Genomic DNA, 21,175 nt, shown 5'->3' with positions numbered 1-21,175 from the left:
GTGCTGTAGATGATCAAATAACAACAGCATGAAGTGATCTGGTGCTAGCTTTTAACCAAAAAGAACAGGATGTCCATTCTAACCTGTTGCCTCTTCAATAAACGTTCCCCCATCACCCCCTCTTTCAAACCCCTGCCCTTAGAAAAGCTACACTAGGTTATCCAAGCCATGCTAGGATTGATAAACATCTAAGATATACCAGTGATATTCCCTCTGATGCAGCTGCTGACTCTTTTTTATATGCTGAATTCTTGTCTAGCCACACAAACATGGTTTACCAAAAGACATTTCACCTGATAACGGACTAAACTGCCATTTTGTTTCCATCTTTTTATTAATTTGACCACGACGACATTGAGCAAGAGGTCTGGAACCCAGCTATGACAAATCCCACCTAAAAGAAAAAGTTCAATAACGGTTTCACGTAGTTATTTTTTACATCTTTAAATCACAATTCTTCCTTCACACACAATAGACAAGCACACTATTATTATAATATATTACAAAAATAAGTATACATTAATACAAAGGTTGTACTTCAAAGCACGGTTTGCATATTCTGAAAACATAGTTGTATCAAATTACTTCTTCGGATCAATTTTGATTTGAGGGAGAGGAGTCTACTGATACTGCATTTTCATTCATGAAATTAAGAAATGAACAATTAGTATGAAAACATATGCTCCATGTTATAATGAAGAATATCGTAGAAAACCTTTTTGAAGGGAAAGCAAAAATAGGTACACTGAGTTTAGTCTGACAAAAACGGTCAGTATTGACTGTCAGTATAGCTGGATAGATTTAAAAAATCTCACCTAAACGGTTATTAAAGGACAAGATCCAAACTTTTATCCAAGGTTTATTTTCAGCTAAACAACTAGAAAAAATACTTAAGTGACAATATCTTGTTGAAAAATTCAACCAAAAGCTTTTTTATCTAAATTTTCCGGTGACGTTGCTGGCTTAACGCAAATTTAAATGTAGCCCAATTTTGTATTGTGTACTGACTGGTATTTGAACTGGTGGGTCTGTAAATACAGATTATATGCATAAATGAAGTGGGGACTAACCCTCCGGATGATCCCTGTGACAAAAGCTCTTCAATATTTAGCCTCTGATGATTTCCCTAGATCCTTACAATATGATTCATTCTTTACTGGGTTTAATCAAACAGATGTCTTCTGGGAGATACAACCTCATAATATCTCAGAATTGGAGCTTCATCATGCTGACCCTCTCAACCAGCGGCAGTTCAGATCCCTGTATACTGTAGATCTCTCTTTTCTTATCCTCATTCAAATGATTAAATGAACTGCAACACGGAGCTGGGGAAGTCTGAGCTTGGACATACTGCTTTAAGAAGCCTCTAAGATAATGACTCACACTGAGTAAAGTCCACACCATGCCACAAGTGTTCTTGAAGGATGACCCCCACCCCCACCCCCACCCCCCGGACTTTACAACAGTCATTAGCAGCTCATATAGAGGCGATGGGCCCGGCCTGTGTTTTTCAGCTGTGAAAAGGAGCCAACAGCCCCCCCGTTTTCATGCTTTTTAATTTTCATTGAGATGGAGAACGAGAGTCGTGCAGTGCTTTATGATGCCGGTGGGTAAACCTCAGCAGGTGAGCCGGAGTCACAGTAACACAATGTCTTTAATGCATGCTGGGCCTGTCGAAACGACAGAGTGGCCCTCGTTACATCAACAAAGAGGAAATACAAACAAACACCACCAAAGGATGTGCTGCTTATCAGAGCTGGCCAGCTACAAAGCATGCAGATGTGGACTCACATGTTCCTTGTTCATTCAATAAACTTGCAGTGTGCAGAACACGGATTGGATGAAATCTAAATTTACAGACAGGGAATTTTCAACTTCATGGCTTATACAGCCAGTGGAAGATATGAAGGCCTGGGGAGGAATCAGAGGGTTGGTAATAATAAAGGAGTATCAGAATTTGTTTAAATGTAAGCATAATGAGTAAAGGGAACTACTATTACTACTATTTACACCATCCATTTGTGTTAAAATACATTTTTTCAGTTGGATGAGCAAAAAGTTATATCTTTTATATAAACTAGAATGTTTTAGTAATAGATGGAAAAGATTAAATATATTTGTTTACACAAACAAGAAATCCAATCATGTACTTTAAGGTTTTTATTCCCAGATCACATCACAATTTGAAGACAGACATGAATTGCACACTTATGTTTTACTCTCTTTTACAAAAATAATATTTAAACTTGGGAGATGAGATGAAATACAAAATAAATAGACATTTCAACAATAAAACAATCAAACAGTAGGGCGTAGGACACTTTGCTTTCAATCAGCATAACTGGAGTCTGAAACCTGCCGGTCCGAACAGAAGGCAGCTACAGACGTCTCCTTATAATTCTTCTCATCAGCTCATCACTTTTTCTACTGTTTGGCAGGCCTCTGGCCCTCAGCTGTCCGTCTCTGGGCATGCATTCTCACAGCTGGGAGCGCTGGCTCAGCATTCTGGCAAGATGGCGGTGGCGCAGCAGCAGCATGGCTAAAAGTCACTCTCAGTCAGTTAGCATTGAACATGGAAGCTCCGTTCACCAGCAGGAGTAAGAGAACAGTGGGTACTGGCTCCACTCAGCCACGTTCCCATGGTGATAGCCGTGGTGCACAGCTTGCGTGCTGTAGTCAGTGGTCAGGTGGGGAGGGGGAGGGTACTGGGCCGGCCCGGCGCCGCTCCACTGGCCCAGGGGCTGCTCGGCGCTGTACGGGCTGTAGATGTGGTGGCCGATCACCGCCGGCTTGCCATGCTGGGCCATGGTCATGTTGAGGACCCCCGGGTAGTCCTGTGGGGCAGGGAGGGGGTGGGGGCCGCAGGGGGAAGGGCCAACCTCATGTGTACGTGGCTTTGAGGGGTCGTGATCGGGTACGGTGGCGACATCAGGGACTCTGGACTCAAAGCTGCTGCGTCCGGATCCGCTGTTGCTGCTGCCGACGCTGGAGGAGGGAGAGGGAGACTTCCCGTACTCATGGAACCTGAAGAGCAGAAGATAAAAAAAAAAAACTGGTCATTGTTCTGTTCATCAAGACATTATGATCTTATATGTGGCATAACTTTACAGGTATTCACCTGTACGGCTGGTAGGAAGCTGGAGCAGGAACGAGCTGCTCCGTGTTGTATATGTCCCTGGGGTCTGCCCCGGCGGGGGATTCTGTCCTCACACTGTGCTCCCTGTCAGCAGTCCATGGGGAGTATCGCTCCTCTTTGACGCCATCAACCTCTTTCCTTTTGGGAAGGTCTCTTTCCTCTCCATCGTAACCCTCATACGATGACCGGCAGAAGTCTGAGAAGTCGCAAATCATTAGATCAGCTTCGGAGTTTTAAGGAAAAGAAAGTGGAAAACATGGCGGAACAAATCTGTACCTGTCGGACTGTCCTCTGAGTTTCTGATCAAGACGTCTGACATCTTGGCTCGTTTCTCCAGGCAGGCTGGGTTCTTGTTTGAACGCCTGCAGAAGAACATCTGGTTTTATTAAAACAATGCAGTACTTTCAACACAATCTACTGCAAAGTAAATCTGTAGATGTTTTTTTTTTTCCATTAAAGCAAATACAGGAATATTTGTTGTCAGTACCTACATGTAACTGGTGTAACACCCACCTTTTTTTATTAGTGCCTTCATCCCGAAAACCTTTTGCAAATGGGTTGTGGTCGATCTTCAGCTTTGTGATCTGTAGGTGGGAAAATCCAATCAGTTAAATCTCTGTAATGTGTAACATCCTGCCGGTAGTTTGCATTGGTTTTTGTTGTGATAGAAAACCGACCTTGGTGTTCTGGTACGCTGTGACCGCTGTGAAGGAAGTCTCAGGGAAGGTGAAGGTCTGGAAAACACTCCAGCGGACGCTGAAAAGGTCATCCGCCTGCACAATGTGGAAGCGCGGGTGGTAGCGATGCATGGAGTGCAAAATTATCTGCAGGCAGGAAGAGAGTGGTTAATTCAGAGACCTTTATTTCACTTTTTAAGCACATTGAGCATCCACTATGCAGCTACCAAAGCATCCAAGTCTGTAAGTGTTACCGGTCCACAGACAATTTTAATTATCCAACATCCTTTAAAAAAAAAAGCAGCATTGATATCATTTTCCGATATAAAGCCTGTTTTGAGTACTCTTACTTACATGGCCGTGTTGGTCGAGTGTGTTGTTGGTGAGCTTGAGCTTGAGGAAGGAGACGGACTGCTTCATCCAGTGGCTCCCCGGGGCTGGAGAGTCAGGGTGGAGGTAGGTTCTGCAGGGAGGCTGGGGCTCCGCTTTCCCAGCCACCTCCCATTTCTCTTTATTCCACTGTAGGAAGAAGACAGATAGTCAGTCACTCATGCTGTGACAGAGAGGAGCTTCATTTTCGTCCCTTCCCACAAACTGAGCAGACGACGACAGAGTGGAGAGTGACTGCTGGCCAGTACCACCCACGGAGATAGGGGGTAGTACAGTGGGCTCCCAGCAGGGGATAGAAAAACAGGAAGAGATAACACCCTTTGATGTACAATGTCAGGAGAGAGGGGAGGGGGGGTGATAAACAGGGGGTGTCTTGTCTGGGGATACTGGTAGCCACTGAGGGATATCTGCAGCCAAAGGCCATGGCTGTGGTAAGAAAAAGGCTACTTTACATTGTTGGGAATTAAAAGCTAAAAAAAGCTGATATCAACATGATACTCATTCATAAGTAATGGAAAAATAGCGTCTGTCTTACCTTGTACCTGAAACCATCCACTGGGACCATGTCAACCAGTAAGATGTACTTGGCGCATGGAATAAGGCCAGCCAGATTAATTTTACAGTGTGGAAAAATCCTCCTGGAAAACATAGAAGGAGACAGAATATAAAAAACAGAAGAAAAAAAATTAGCAAATACAGCAACAGAAGACACTACTTTTCCAAACATTTTGCATTATTAAAAGTATTTTTTTTGTCGTCTTACCGGCCCGGTTTAGTGATGATCATCTCTGTTCCTATTTCATGGAAGTTCTTCCAGAGTTCAGGGTCCTCCAGAGTCAGCCTGATGTTGCCCTGGAGATAGGCATCGGGACCAGCAGCCATGGAGGAGGGAGGAGGGCCGCTGAAGTTGGACTTCAAGTCTAAAAGTAAATAGAAATCATTGTAGCCACATGCTTCAGTAAAAGTTCCGCTCAGGTACAGAGAAAACAACTCAAGATTAAAAAAAAAAACTGGTGGGAAGTTGGAGTTATGGATTGAAAAGCACTGTGTAAATCCAATGGAAGTCTGTCAACACTCACCTCTGATGGACTGCATTGTTCAGTAGTATCACAGGAAAAAGCTTCATGCACTGGGGACCAATAGACAATCCAAGTATCCGTGATATCCAAGTGTTTCTTCAGCTAAGCACTCGTTCCTTGATCTCCTGGCTCATGCGTGAGAAAAGGAAAAAAAAATAAAAAAAATCCAGCAGCTCAGGGAGTCAGAAGGTTAGTCAGTCTTGTTGCGGCAGATATTTCAGAGATCATCTTCCCTGCAGGAAGGGGTGACCATGACTTTTAAGGGAACCCTTGAGTGGGTGGGGTCAAGAAAGCCATTCCCAGGCTTTGAAGTGGCACAATGATGAGTCAGAGCCCCGCTGTGATTGGAGGGCACTGGAAATCAAAGAGACTTAACAGAGCCTTGATACCGTCCCCACAGGAAGGGGGACGGAGGAAATGCATCTTTATTAACTGCTAAGAGACTTTAAAACAAATATGGACGCACTTCCCTGCTGCAGATCAGGGCTCACAGCCAGCGGTACCACAATCTGTGTAAATATCATTCACACAGACATAACCACACTCAAAAACTGCATTTAGTGTGTTTGTGCAATGTGCACAATACCCAATATAATACAATTAACAAAGGGGATGATAAAAACAGTGGAGGGTACGTTTATGAATGACATAATCAGTGTGTTTTCTGCACTGGATGAGTTGTTTTTAGTTTATTTTGAACATGTTAAATAAAAAGAAATATGAATAAAAACTATAAATTTAAATTTCAATACAGGCAAGAAAACCAACAAAAATTCTTAGCAAACATATCTTTCAAAATGGTAGTAAATTATTCAAATTTCCATGTTCAAAAAGGAGTAGCAAGAAGTTGAGAAAACTTCTGTGGCCCTTACCTCTTTTATGTTCTTTATACTTTAGTTGAATACAAAAAAAAGAATTCTTATGATCGAATTGCCTTAAAATAATATATATTATATCTAATATAAAATAATAGAAGTATAACCTTCATTCTTACACTAATTATTGCACATTTATATTGATCTAAAATTAGATGAAAAATAAAAGACAATTTTCTGACAGTGAATATATGATCACTCTTACACTGTTCTACACTCAGCTTTCTCCTTAATAGAAATTAAGCAGTGGGTGTAAACCCATAATGGTGTAATGATAACGTGCACACTTTCTGCAGGTAACTTTTACCTGGGGGCGTCCTCTGCAGGCTGTGGGTGGGGGTTGTGTATTGGGGTTGTCTAGACAGGCCCATGCTCTGATAGATAATCTCATTAGGCTAGTTTCCCTTGAAGGAGCTAGTTTCTGCATGTGGAGAAAGCCTTGTGTATAGGCAGGCAATTAACAGCCAGTTAGCACCACAAGCCCAAGTCGGCCTTGAATGGGACAGGAGGGGTCGGAGAATAAAGACCTGCCACAACAACCCGGTCGTCCTCCCACCATCCACATCCAGGCTAAATCCACGGGTGTCGTTCCTAGGCCTGTCTCTGCCTGGCTCGTGCCATGTTACCACCGGCTAAAAACAAATGCTAAGCACTGCTGGCATTAGCATAGAGGAACAAAATTAGACCACAGTCCCCCTGTTGTTTCCACTGACATGGAACATTTGAATTGAAGTGACTCTCACATCTCATTCAACCTCTTTTCTAGCATAGACACACCACTTCCACAGACATTTCTCACTGTATGCTCATGTCTGCATACAGTGCCTTCTGTAAGCTCAGCTCTCTGACACCCACGCGCAACGGTTTGCTTCTGTGTAACTGTATGGATATTACAGTTTAAACACTAAAACCATAAGCAATACGTGTTCTGGAATAGGGCTGAACCAGTATGAGATAAGTAAGTTTAACTGATATTGCAATGGAGATATGATTTTCAGTATTAGAGGGAACGGTTCTTTTTTTACAGTATTATTCTAATTTTCATTAGAATTTCATTTCATTTAAAAAAAACAACACCACTAAAACGATAATGTATGATTTTTGCAGGGATGTGTGCCAAACAGATTTTACCTATGTCTGTAGAAATATGATGTGTTTGCAAGGAAGTCTCTGCATAATGGCAATAGTAAATTTTAAATGATATTTTGACACACATTTAGCCTTTAACAAGTATTTGCTGCCATTTGTTGCAATTTTGATTAAATTTAGATTCTAATTGTTGAGCCCTAATGTAGAATTTTAAAAGCGTGGTTTGGAGAGCATAGAACGCTCCCAGAGTTTTAAAGGTTGCACAGCCCTCTGTAGCATCAGCAGTTAAGTGAGCACAAAGAGACGTTCACTGCTAGAAAGTCTTCCCTGTGAAAATATTGACTAGCCTCTTTAAAGCTCCTGTGCGGGGGTCGATGCAGAATAAAAAGGGTAATAACATTGGGCTTTTAATGATGCACTTAAAGATGCAGAGATCTCTGTACTACGATCATGTTAAATGCCCTGATGCCGCCCCCACCCCCCCAACCCTAACCCCCCTGTCTGTGGAGCTTGGTGGCACAACATTGGCCTTGAGGAAGTGCAATGTGTTTTTATCCTCCTCATGTGAAACCAACTGTTGTCGAGGAGTTATTAATCACAGGTTCAGCGTGGCTCTCCTCACTTAGCACTCCTCGGGGGTCCTGCGCTGGGGCCCCCTTTGACTGTTTCACAGGGCAGAGGAGTCACACAGATCTTTGAGTAGTTTAGGATGAAGACGCTGCAAGGAAAAGACATTTTGATGATGAACCCTCTGCGGGTCACTGCAGCCGGGGCAGCGGAGTGTGTCGCTGTCTGACTCAGAGTTGAGGTGTACGTTTCAGCAGTGGCAGCGTCAATCTCATTACACACACACACACACACACACACACACACACACACACAGGGTCTGGAGGAGACAGGTGTGACTGTATAGGCCTCGGTGCATGGCCTGGGGACAGACATCAGGGGTGGTCAGCCTTATGTAACAGCGAGCCTGGGGGCAATGTGGACTGGACGACACATCAGGAAGGTCATCAGGAGAAGATTAATAAGCACTGCTTACCAAAAACATGGTGGGTTTTGTTAAAGACCTTAAATACACTTCATAAAACAGTCATTTCCAATTAGGGGTACTTGTACCCCAGGGGGTACTTCTGCTGTTGCCAGACGGGTACCTGGCATGATTGTGGGGCAGCTGACTAATTTGAAGAAAAACACTACATGTTGCAGAAGTGTAAGGGCGCATGAAAACTAAAAGAAATGACTCAACAGTTAGCTAAATGACTCGCTAAAAACAAAATGGAGAAATGGTTGAAACATTAAGCTTCACTCCAAGTAGTTGCTGATTAAACCAACCTCAATATTGACCGCTCAACAAGTAGGAAAACATTTACTTTTATTATTATATAATCAATAGTGTAATAAATTTGGAACCTACACTTATGGTATCGACTAATGGTACGTGAGTTCATCTGACAGGGCTTTACCTCACACCAAAAAGATTGGTAACCACTGCTTTCTATAGCGACTTAATATCAAAGTAGAGTCAATAATGAGGGATGACAGGAGGACTGATCCTCTTCAGTTAGGATAAACAGCTGATACCTCCTGTTCAAACTGAACCCCACATATCTCATGCCTGATTCCACTGTGGCTTCCTTTCCTGCGTCTACTCCTGGATCACCTTTGGCAGCGGTATCCACCCTCCCAGGTGTCAGTCCTTTGGCCATTTGCTTTAACTGCACCGATCCCCTTGTGCTCGACAGTTAACAGCTGCCAATATACAGCCAGGGCCCGGGGATCAGACGGCTCTGCAGCAGCCTAATAAAGAGCCCCCGGAGTGGACTGACGAGAAATCTCACACCTTTCGCTCGCATTAGCCATGCAGCATGCCCTTTTGATGCTTAATTGGCCACTTTGAGGGGTTTGTAGAGATAGCAGCCCCATGGCTGGAGACAACATGATGTCACAGGAGAACGAACAATACCCACATGGCAGGGGAAATGCCTTCACCTGGCAAACGGGTCGATTGTGATTTCCCTTTATCTGCTTTGAGACGCTGTGTTGTTATTAGACAGGATTCATAACAGTGTGTCTAGTTTATGATACAGCCGAGACCTTTAATCGAAAGGTCTGCATGCAAATAACACCCAGGCATATGCTGTATTTCTCTCAACAAGAAAACAGATTTGATCAGTCAGATTTCATTAGGGTAAAGACTGATTCATCAATTTGCTTTACAGTTTGCAGAGATTATGAAAAAAACAAGCTGCTCTTACTGGGAAAATAATCTCTTACGCTTTGCTCCCTGGCATCCCTGACCGAGTGTAACTCCAGAGGGACCGTGATGCAGCAACTGGGGGCCGGGTGAGCTCACATTTGGTCCACCACATAAGAAAACAAACCTATCTAGCTTGCCTGGCAAAGGGGGCAAATGACAACTTCACAGCACTTCATAAGAAACTCCTGGAAGTTGCTAATGAAGACTAATGACTTCCCTCGTGTCGGAGACTTCACACCAGAGTGTACAAGCCCTTTGACCACAAAGTCAATGTGGTCAGCGGGGTGGTCCGCCACAGAGCCCACAGCTCCACTCCCACTGGAAGAAGATATCTAGTTTAGATTTCAGAACTATTTAAAAGTCCACAAATGCCCTTCCTTTTTTACATTTCCTATTGAACGTTCTTTTTCCTTATCTGAATCAAGGGTCTAAGACCGAGGGTGTCATATTCTGTATGCATTTTCAGGCAATGTAAATCAAATTCACTATCCTGCAAGAAAACATTTGTCTGGTGGTTTTATAATTGCATTATATTGGCCTGTAGGATGATTGACAGTTTACAAGTATCTTAATAATAGGCCTCTCTCTCTCTCTCTCTCTCTCTTCAGAAATGAGCTGTCACTGTTATTTGTTGTGTCCATGTGTGGCCCTGACTGACCTGTGCTTTAGTGAGTATCCATCACCTTCCTCTTTACAGAATACTGGGACATCTTGTGGCTGGTGCCAGACCTGGAAGCACGCGGATGTCCCATCACGCCCAAGAATCAGCCGATGATCTCTTAGAAGATGATTATTAGATGATCGCTAACATGAAACAACAAACTAAATGAACGTTAACATCAAACCTCAATAGACTGGTTTTAGCCTGGTCATTTTGACAAAAACATTGTTCTTTGACAGGAAGTTTCGTTCACTCTTTTGTAGTGCACTCGTCCTTGCCCCTTTATGTACTTTTGTGGCACCCTCTTAAAAAAAACTGTTTAATTGGTTAAAAAAAAGCAAATTAAATTAGGTTGCATATATACTTTATCTAGATACAGGAGTATTATCCGCTAAAGAATTACAGCAGTGAACCAAAAGGGAAATGCTCCTGTAAAATTATGAGTACAATTCTATTTTTCTGGTTCAAAAAGCTGTAATTTTCGGTTGCCATTTTTGTTTTGATTTACATGTTTGTGAATTATGAAAAAGTAGTCAAACTGGAAGATAACTTTGTTTCAACCACATGTGAAGTACATCATTAGGTTACCCCATTAGGTTTTTAATGTGTTCATAACAATATTTAGTCTTTGCTTATTCATTTTGTCCAGTTCCATACAACATCATACATATAACATCACGTTAGCATCTTAACAATGAAAGAACGTCAGTCTGTTGTCAGGCAACTGTGTTTAAGTAGTTATACTGTACATGTTGCAGGACGCTGGTAGTTTTGCTCTATAGATAAATGTTGAGAATGTTGATTTTAAGCATCAGTACACATTATGTATCCATATGTCTTATAATAAACCATTGTTACAGCAGTCCCAGATGGTGCTACCTAACTGTTTTTCTCAGAAGCCCAGGAGGGCTGAGCTGTGCTGACAGTTAAGTTCATACAGACAACAAATGAAACCATCGTCTCATTGGAAGCAAGGACCCATGTTGATAACATTCTATACAGATCTGGATATTAAGCAGCACACAGAACAAATATTGTGTTTCTCAAATATATTTTTGGTTCAACATCTATAACGCATTCAGTCCAGACAGAATAGAGAGAGGTGGGGGGGGATCTCAACCCGGTCACTCTTTTAGTCATGGTACATTCCCACAAGAACAATAGAAAAATATGTTACACCAAAGAAATAAACAAAAACAATGAAATAAAATACAAACTTTTTTTGTGTGATAGTTTACAATTATTCATTTGTGTCCTTTTCCAAAAAACTTTGGACAGCTCTCAAGAAACAATCAGTAAACATCTTTCTTTTTTATAGAAAACAATCTGTAAAAAACATTCTGTTGTCTTATTATGACACATTTACCAAAATGGTTTTTAATGCAAAGGCATCATTAGCAAGTCTTCTTCTGCGTGCATTTCAATTCCACTGAAATCAGGAGCGAGCGATTCTCCTGGCCGTGACTCGCTTCCTGGGTTGACTGAAATTGAACCTTAATGTTTACACTCTCACACAAGCACACGCTTCTCCAGCTTAATACTGAACCCATTAAAGGCCAAAAACATTGGAAAGATATTTGGATTGTGATATGTACAAAAGTTAATTCATAATAACTGAAACCCCTTTCCATTTCATTCAGATCAGTGCTGGTGACATGACGACTTCCTAGTAAGAACTGTTCCTCTTAGCTACAAATGCACACCAAAGAAAAGAAAAATATACGCATAGAACAAAATATTACAAAATAATAGCACAAAGCTAAGTGCTAACTGAAAAACATCCCAAACGTTAGTGTAAACATTTCTGCTACAGGTTGTGAGGCTGTGGCCCTTTAGTTACACAGACCTCGAGAACCTCGAATGCAGCCGATTGTCTTTATTTCACCCTTGTGTTGATTAAATAGACGACGTACCAATGCAATGTATCTTGGAGATGAAATTCTCATGCCAAAGTAAGTGATCAAAGTGATGGACAGCAGGCACATGCTCCTGAGCATCAGTCCAGTCCGAGGCACCTCAGATTGGCAAGTTCTCAGACAAAGGTTAAGCTGCAGTTAGGAGATACAGTTAGAACAGAACATAAAAAAATAAATAAAATGCATAAACGCAGGACTGGTTGGCTTTGAAGGCAGAAAGGCCTTCTTGCCAGATCCAGTGAACGTTGGGGTGCAGGAGAGCTCGTTAATGTGTGATATGCATAAATGGCACATTATAGATGATGTGAGACTAAAGCCATCATCGTCTGCCCTTTACTCCATCGCTGCTGACAAGCAGAGCAACACGGCGACATGACAAGTTTGGGAGGTTTTCCTATAATGCACATGAGGGAGCAATAGCATCAACGTAGACAGCAGCTGCAGTGCACACACACACACACACACACACACACACACACACACACAAACACACACCACACCCACACACACACACACACACACACACACACACACACACACACACACACACACAGCCTTGAGAGAGGCTCAGACGTCCATGTAATCGTCTTCCTCATCCGACTCGCTCTCTAGAGACGACTCCTGGCTGGATGTCTCCTGCACCTCCAGCGCCGGCTGGCTCAGGGTGTCCTTTTTGACTGTGGCTGCAGACTGAGATGACAGGATGACGTTCTGTACAGGAGCAGAGAGAAGGGGTCACTGTTGAGTGTGGTTTAAACACCTGAATGTACGGTTATGTACACTCGCCTAAAAACACATATGTAGAATTAAACTGCATACCTTAAGTCTTTGTTTGGTTTCCTCTGAGATGCTGCCTTTAGGGGAGAGAAGTGTGGGTGTTGGAGGTGTTACTGTGATTTCTGGCGGAAACTTGGTAACGGTGGAAGGAATGAAAAGCTTTGGCATGTTGGCTGGGACGCGGGAGCGGATTCGACTGGGGTCTGGAAGCTTTGACTGCTCATCGCTGGCATACTGCTGCTGGTCTAAGAGAGACAAATAAGAGGACATTTCTAAATATTAGAACATCTTCAAGGCACATGAAGTAACTGAAAGTCTTGCTAGGTATTGTTTATATTGGAATATCATCAACTCAACCTGTGTCTCCTTCTGTGGCCTTTTGTTTCCATCACACTTTTATTTAAAGGTTCTGACCTGGGCAAGGTTGTGCGGTGCTACATGTGGCCATTTCCTCCTGGAACCAGCCTGCTGCGGACTCTTGCCCCTGGGAAACAGTGGCAAGTTTCATCTGATGACAAAGGTGTGACTCCTGCTGTCGGTACGAAAGTCCCTCCGAGTGCTCCTCCCGCTCCTCTGTGGGCACAAACAATACACATGTTGAAGCTATACCATCAGCATTGGGCCCCCAACAGAATTAGGCAATTTTACAATATTTGTAATGCTTCACAAAAACACCTAATCAATGATCTAATCAGATCCCTTGCCAACAAAGTTAATGGCAGGAGATGCGGTGACATAAGACACAACCACTAATCAAGGATTGTCAGTTACTAAGACATAGTGAGTAAAGATGACAGTATCCTGATGTAGAAATTCAACAATAGCATGTCCATGTCAACATTTATTGGCAGACAATTAATTGAAAACAATTTTTCCTTCATTAGACAGCTAATGAAGATATAAGATATACTCTGAGATGAGTATATGTCAACTAACTGGAAATTACCTCCTGTAGCTCAGACCGAGACAAATGAAAACAAAAATTATATAATACTCCCTCGGGCTTCTCCACTTACGTTGCCCAGGAAACCATTATATAATACACAGTGCTGCAAGGTTACTTAATGCTAACGTGTGTGTGTGTGCAAATACACCTGTATTTATTACGTATGCAACTGCTTCAAAAGGTTATCCAACTGTATTAACTTGAGGAAATCTTAATTGATCCACACAAAAATACTGTGCATGGGCGGCTGGGTTAGCTCAGTTGGTGGAGCGGGCTCTTCATGGAGCGGGCTTGGGTTCGACTCCGACCTGCGACCCTTTGCTGCATATCATTCCCCCTCACTCCCCCCTTTCATTTCTTCAGCTGCCCTGGCAATAAAGGCCTACAACTGCCCAAAGATAATCTTAAAAAATTAAAAAAATACTATTTTTTATAAACAACAGACTGATCATTCTAGTACAGCACCCATAGCTGGTTGTCATTAAATTAATGTTTTTTGCTTGATTTAGAGTAGATTTAAAGTAAAGTCCACGTAATATAACATTCCTTAAGGCTTTGACACACCCACCCGACGGCCGACCGTCAGCAGAAAAGACAGTCGGACTGATCAATTCGGCTCCTGTCTCTCAAAAAAGTGCCTCAGAACACATCGAAGCAACGCCAATTTGAGCATATGTTTTACGCGTGCAGACAGCGCTAATCTGTATTGTCGCCCAAAAAATTTAAACCGGAAATGCCAGACCATCTCTCTCTAGACCGAGTAAACACAGAGCATGCGGTCGTCAGTCATGGTTTTCATCAGAGAGTGTTCAAGTAGTAGTCAAAGAAGGATTGTTGTTGTCATTAGTCGCTGAATGGATGAGCGCCGATATCCTCCTGCATGGTTTTGCTATTCAAGGGCTAGTTCTCCATCAATCAGATTAGTCATGGAGTCTGACTGCCCATTGGCCAATTCAACAAGTCAAATCGGCCAAAATGGATGCCGACGGCTCTTCCGACAGACGACGGCACTGAACACACCGAACAGACTCGAGTCACCAACCTCGCCAGATTGTCCGACGGCCGATAATTGGGTTGGTGTGTCAGAGCCTTTAGGCTAACGCATCTTAAATGCAAAAACTGTCAAGTTGGTTACCTGCAAGACGTCTAGATATCAAAGAGGTTCAAATAAGGTTACAAAGGTTGTGGTGGAAAGCCCATGACTATTAGTAGCTGAAAATGAGCAAAAAAACGGAGAGCCCAATTGTAAGAGAGACAAAGGCAAAAGCTCTACTGACTGAGCATTTATCTGACAGAAATAAATAAATCTGCCTCAACAACAACATGATTGTCTTCAGTCTCTAAATACTGTCCCCTAGTGGCTCAACTGGCCTCATACAATAATCTAATGATTGTCAAAACATTCTAAATAAGAACTAGATCTAATATCTATAAAGAAACATACACTACCAAATAATACAAATTGAAGATTCAAGCTCATAGGTCGAATTAGCATTTTCTTTTTTTATCAGGAGATTCAGACTGAAGGCACTGGGTCCAAGAATTGCATCTTTGTTGAAACAGCAAGCCAGAATATTCATGATGAGGCACAGCAAATTATTCTGCCAAAACCCCCCGAAGCTCAGAAAAAGAGTCACAATCTGGAGGACCATGATTCCTAAAACTCTTGTGTTGACAAAACCCAAAAGGCAAAATATAAGGAGAGCAGAGTGTGGTGTTATGTAACAGATCTGTGGAAGGCCACAGGCACCCCCTGCTGGCCAAATAGACTAAAGCACTTAAGGATCTTTACAAACTGCAAAGCTTCACCTCAACAGTAGTTTTACACTACACCAACATTATTATCACTTTCAACCAAAAGAGCATTTTATCTCTGAATTCTTCCAAGCTTTAGAGAGTTTACACACCCATGCTAAAGTTGATTAAAAAGAGGAATAAAAAAAAGAAAAATTGATCTTAATGTCCTAATTTTTAAACAAAAGAAGGAAAATCCAACCTTTTAAGAAGACAAATTTTCTTTGTAAATGAATAATGTATTGTATAAATGTTCTTCCTTAAATTATTTATTATTTTTAAAGGCCAGTTATTTCATGGATCCAGGATACTATGCCTCCAATAAAGTTCCCTTGGCCTTTGGAATTAAAATAAGCCCCCCCACATCATCACATACCCTTCACCATTCATAGAGATTGGCATGGTTTTATTTCAGTTAGCTTAGTAGCTGGTTTGATTTGCATTGAGAGATGATCTTAAGGAAAGTTCCCCGTGCCAATCTCTAGGTATGGTGAAGGGTATGTGATGATGTGGGGCTATTTTAATTCCAAAACCCAAGAGAACTTTATCAGGATGCATAGTATTCTAGATACATGAAATAACTGGCCTTTAAAAAAAGAAATATGTCTGCTTCTATGGGAATTTAACATAAGGTGTCTATTTTCATGCCCCTGCATTTTAAGGAAGAACATTTATTTATTTACAGTACATTATTCATTCACAAAGAAAATTGGTGTCCTTAAAAGGATGGATTTTCCTATTTTTTAATTAAGGCATTAAGATCAATTTCCAAAAGATGTTTTTTATTCCTCTATTTAATCAACTTTAGCATGGGTGTGTAAACGTATGGAAGCCACTGTACATGTGTTGGAGTGGAGGCCACTGTACCTGTGTGTGGTAGGAAGGCCATGGCTGCAGCAGGGAGGCTAGCTGCTCTCCGGTGCTGTGCTTGATCGTGGAAGCCCGAAGCTTGAGGTCTGGACAACTTGCTCAACGGCTCGTACACCACTTTGGCCTGACCCTCCGGGCTGGACAGCGGGTGGCAGGCACCGTGGCTGAGGAGGACAGGAGTCGGCAGAGAGGCAGGGAAGAAGAGGTCTCGGTGCTCCTTGCTGTACTTGGGTGTAGTCGGGGCATCGCCTGCAGACTGCTGGAGACAGAAGAACAGTGGTCGTGAGGAGGTGGGATCCCTCTGCAGCGTTAACTCTCCTCTGAGAACTGTGCATCCTCCCTGGAGACAGAATCTGGCTAGAGACTCAGAGCCAAAGAAACAGAGTGAGCCACAGTCGGTACCACAACACATCAGCAATATCAGTCTAGGCTCTGACACATTAGCAGTAATGAAATCATTTACAGAGTTGCAATGTCGTCCCCCAGGGTTTTAGAGGCTTACTTTGTGTGCTGGATTCAGTGTTGGGATCTCATCTCTACACCACGCTACATCCCTCTGAGCCACTTTCCTGTGTGTTCTTTTGAGGACCACTTACAAACACAAGAGCTGCACAAACAACCTGTGACAACAGCCGCCCTGCTCCCACAGCCGCTGTCATGGCAACACCGAGGAGCAAAGAACACACCTTCTCTAGATTACAATTTAAAATGGATGAAAAGTTGGATGAAAAATACAATTTCTCCACCTGTAAAACCAGCTCTTCAGTCTAACGTACTGTATGAGCTGTATCAATATTTAACTAGCTGAAGAAATAATTGTATGTAGTGGAATTGTACTGCCGTAATAGTGCCAGCATGTGAATTGGACTTCAGATTTACCACAGAGAGTGCTTTTATGTCAGAGGGGTACATCTGATTATAAAATGTTTTTCAGTTTTATCAAGATTTCAAAAGCCATGAGGCCATGTTCAGTACTACACTACTGTCATGACAAGCAGGTTTTGACAGATAAGGCATACTAGCTCAAGATAATTTGGCAATAACAAGAGCTCTCATACCATTTTTCTCAGGCTCTCGGCTGGGAGTTTAAGTCAAAGTGTGCTCTGAATCACAGCTGTATATAATGGAGCTCCCAATGGGATTCACACAGCAGAGCAGAGGCAAAAACCAAACAAACAGAAGGTAGCCTTCCGAAAGCTTGGACAGATCCTTTAGCTCAACACAGAGCAGCTTCCAGCATGCAGCAGCTCCACAGCCCACTTTGATGATTCAGCTCTCATGAATTAAACATTGCCAACAAAGACAACAGCAAGTCAGCTGGACCATGTGTGTATTCCAAAAACACTGTACCTGAGAGAATTGCAGCACATACATGGCATGCAGCCAGCCTGTATGTTCCTCAAGTGTTTGCTGTGTGGTGCTGAGAGTGGGCTGCTGGCAGCCAGACCAAGGACCCACAATGTGAATTTAAAGAGGGTTCTGTGTAATTATCGAGTTGGGGCTTTAAATCAGATTAGAGCAGCCATGTTCAGGTTTGGTCATCTTTCCAACACAATTGAAAGACCGGCCAAGCGAACATTTCAATTAAATTGCCTTCCAAAATGGGACGTTTTGGGTCCACAGCTCCATTGTGAAGAAAATGTCCATATTGTTTGATGAGTAACACCTCAACATCCTTCCAGGCCTGCTGATACACAGAAGAAGAGACTGCAGTGTTTTAATAAAGCACCCTCCTAGTCCCTCAAAGAGCTGTTCCATCTCAAGATTATGAAAATATACCAGGCGTTAATTAAGTGACAGTAACAAAGGGCCTTGTCATGCTTTCCTCCTGATATGGCACTGAACTAAGGTGGAGCAAACAATACACAGAGCGCAACATGTCCAATTTTCTGGCTGAGCACTATGTGAGCAGATCTCGCTCTGCACTTGTGGGGGCTTGAAGGGACGTGTGTAATCTGTAAGAAGAAGGCAAGAATGTTTCATGCCCTCAAGCGGAGAACCTCAAGGTGCCTACTTACATTTCCCACTACATACAAGCGCAATCCAAAAAAAAAGAAGAAAAAAAAAGAAAAACACGGCAGGAGCTGGTGGCACAATAATTGCCCATAAACAGCAGTTAGATCAGACTGCAGAAAAAGCTAGTACGCAGAAGCATCTTTTCAGCATCAAGGGAAAAACCAGAACACACACAAGCAGGCTAATTATCATAACATCTAACAAGTCTTCACGTTTACCTGACAATTATCCCAGCAATCACATTGAGCCGACAGTTGTCAGAAGACTGGGACGTGTCTGGTTAAGACTCCACATAAGATTTTACTATTAGTCACCAATTTAACAACAAAGGGTTATAATGAAATAAAAACAAGTTTTCTAATTAAACAGTGTTTGATGAGTTTGAAGTTGGTATGTTGCTATTAAACCATTTCCACTGAAGACCTTTTCTTTCAATTATTTCTGTTTAAAATGTTTAGGTGACCCAGAAAGCAATTGTTTCTAAATTATATTAGACTTTAAGGTCAAGCATAATTGCATGGAAGTCAATTACAATTTGTTTTGCAGTAAAATCAAACACAACCATTTAGTATTTGGTGCGGACATGAAGTGCATCAAGGTGTTTACAAGTAAACTGAAAACTGTTTTCAAAAGTGCACACACAGCTGTTTCTGTAAATAAAGATTCTAATTCCAGCTCTGTGCCTCATCTGCACCATCATCTCTGTGTCGTGCGTTTATGCATGAAAATGAGACAGACGAATGTAACAGACAAAACTAACAAAGGCAACAAAAAGATTCATGCAGAAAATAAGATGATTTGATCAGTGAACTAGGAGAACAGAGATTTATATGCCCACAGCTACTTCTCATGAGCCTGAGGTTTGGGGAACATCACCGTGACAACAGGATGTGGGCAGAGAGACTGTGTGGGCAGGAGGAGGGATATGAGGAAGGGGAAGTCACCGACACAGGATGAGGCCAAGCAGCTTATAATTCAATGAAGAATATGAGTACTGAAGACAAAGCTGAGCTAATAGTTGGTTTTGCAACAACTGAACCAATTAGAGTTACTACAATTAGACACACATATTTATGTATTTAGATTATTCTGTTATTTTGTCTTTTAAAATCATATGCACATTACCGGTGCAGATAAGCAACATGCATTCCAATGCTCAGTTGAAACCAATGACAAGTTTACCTACGGAGTGAGGCTGAAGGGACATTCACACCACGCTTTGGACTATATTTAACATTGGCAGGCTAAAGCCTAAAGTTATTCATGTTCAGCACATCTTACTACAGATGCTACAAATTACAAAACGACAAAAATCTATTCTTAAACTTGCTATTATAAGCTAAACAGCAGAGAAGTAAAATTTGCATTCAACCTTGGATTGGCAGCTGGGTGGGCTGTGCCTCATCAGGACAACTCAGATATTTTTCACACAAGTTTACCATGCTGGAGACCAGACTTTAATCTTGAGTATGTCAGTGAGGTGCCATGATGGTCACGGCTTTTCCCGATATTATCTGCTTGGTTAAACCTTTACCTGCTACAATGAAAAACAGAGCTGTGGATATTTTCTTTTGCTATTCGTTTAAAAAGGTTATGGAAAACAGTGACAATAAAATGCTTCTGCATCATAAAATTGTCTCAGGTAAAGCCTTAAATCTTCAAAGTTTTACCATGTAAGACCTATTCCATTACGCGTAGGGGAAAAGACAAGTATTTGGCATCAACTTGAATGAAACAAGGATAGCTAGAAAGTACATTTAGCTATCTATTTAAACGTGAACTATAGTATGAGCTACAATGTACAAGGCCGACAAGGCAGCAGAAGGACGTCAGATGAGCATGCAGAGTTGAAGTGTTTTACCTGTCTTTGGGAAGAAGTGGCCAACTGTATCTGGCAGAACTTCACAGCTTGGTCCAGGGCTACATCCTCATCAACCTGAGACAGGAGAAAAGGCAGAACAAGGACATTAGAAAAGAGAAAAACATTTTTATATGCTTATGGTTATTATGCACAGTGTCAAATCTTTTCGCACATCTTTTTTTATCTTCAGTAAAAGCTGATGCAACACTTAAACAGTGAGTGTATACTGCAAATTCATCATACATTTCCGAGGTGAGCTCTGTACACACCATGTTAATTACTCACTATATCTCCACACTAAAGCCAAACCAACATATTCTTCTGATTCTGTATCAAAGCAAGTAGGATGTCTTCTGCTTCTGATCAGAGCAAAGAAAAGGCTCACATGAAGGTCCTGTACAGCAAGTGGATGTGTGGGAGTTAGCAAGCTTAGCTACAGCCCAACGTTGTACACGCGGCAGTAATCTTGATCACACAGCTGTTATGTTCCCTCCAGCAACCTGTTGGATGCAGCGGTTCAGGGACCCCAAAGGAAGGGATTTTACAGTAGTCTCATTCTAGTTTTTAAATGATGCTAATACGTAAATGGACTGAGTCAAGTTTCAGTGGATCACAAAGTACAGCCCTCTGCTTTCAATTCATCTAGCTCAATGCAAACCTTCCTTGTCAAACCACATACAGTTGCCAGCGATGACTTATCACATAACTTCACTATTAGCTTTAGAATGAGACATCAATAAAACCTTTCACATAATATGGCAGGACATACTGTATTATTGTTTTGGGCATTTTTGGCCTTTAATTGAGTCAAGACAAGCAAGGGAAAGG

The 21,175-nt window shown here is 42.1% G+C and overlaps 2 protein-coding genes across 10 annotated transcripts in view; both read right to left on the bottom strand.

Annotated features, from left to right (window-relative positions):
• Positions 1-2,149: 2,149 nt before the first annotated feature.
• tbx16 (T-box transcription factor 16) lies at positions 2,150-10,285 on the bottom strand. Its single transcript, XM_032517343.1, has 10 exons — positions 10,165-10,285; positions 5,283-5,636; positions 4,967-5,123; positions 4,739-4,841; positions 4,168-4,332; positions 3,814-3,960; positions 3,650-3,720; positions 3,413-3,498; positions 3,119-3,332; positions 2,150-3,024 (listed from the first exon to the last, which is right to left on the bottom strand). Exons 2-10 carry the CDS (start codon positions 5,296-5,298, stop codon positions 2,586-2,588), a joined length of 1,398 nt encoding a protein of 465 aa, XP_032373234.1. The 5' UTR covers positions 5,299-5,636; positions 10,165-10,285; the 3' UTR covers positions 2,150-2,585.
• A 461-nt stretch (positions 10,286-10,746) lies between these two features.
• cabin1 (calcineurin binding protein 1) overlaps positions 10,747-21,175 on the bottom strand; it is a 40,891-nt gene continuing 30,462 nt past the window's right edge. For 7 of the 9 annotated variants that reach the window (XM_032517283.1, XM_032517288.1, XM_032517284.1 and 4 more), the window contains 5 exons: positions 20,348-20,422; positions 16,468-16,729; positions 13,275-13,433; positions 12,903-13,105; positions 10,747-12,794 (listed from right to left, as the gene is read on the bottom strand). In XM_032517283.1, the coding sequence (XP_032373174.1) occupies positions 12,651-12,794; positions 12,903-13,105; positions 13,275-13,433; positions 16,468-16,729; positions 20,348-20,422 (843 nt within the window). In that variant the 3' untranslated portion in view covers positions 10,747-12,650. The remainder of the gene's footprint in view (positions 12,795-12,902; positions 13,106-13,274; positions 13,434-16,467; positions 16,730-20,347; positions 20,423-21,175) is intronic. The other 2 variants (XM_032517285.1, XM_032517291.1) reach the window with 1 other exon arrangement.

Source organism: Etheostoma spectabile, chromosome 5 (assembly GCF_008692095.1).
Source record: "Etheostoma spectabile isolate EspeVRDwgs_2016 chromosome 5, UIUC_Espe_1.0, whole genome shotgun sequence".
Lineage (NCBI taxonomy): Eukaryota > Metazoa > Chordata > Actinopteri > Perciformes > Percidae > Etheostoma > Etheostoma spectabile.
Note: the sequence above shows the minus strand (reverse complement) of the source record. Positions and strands in the feature narration are given on the sequence as shown.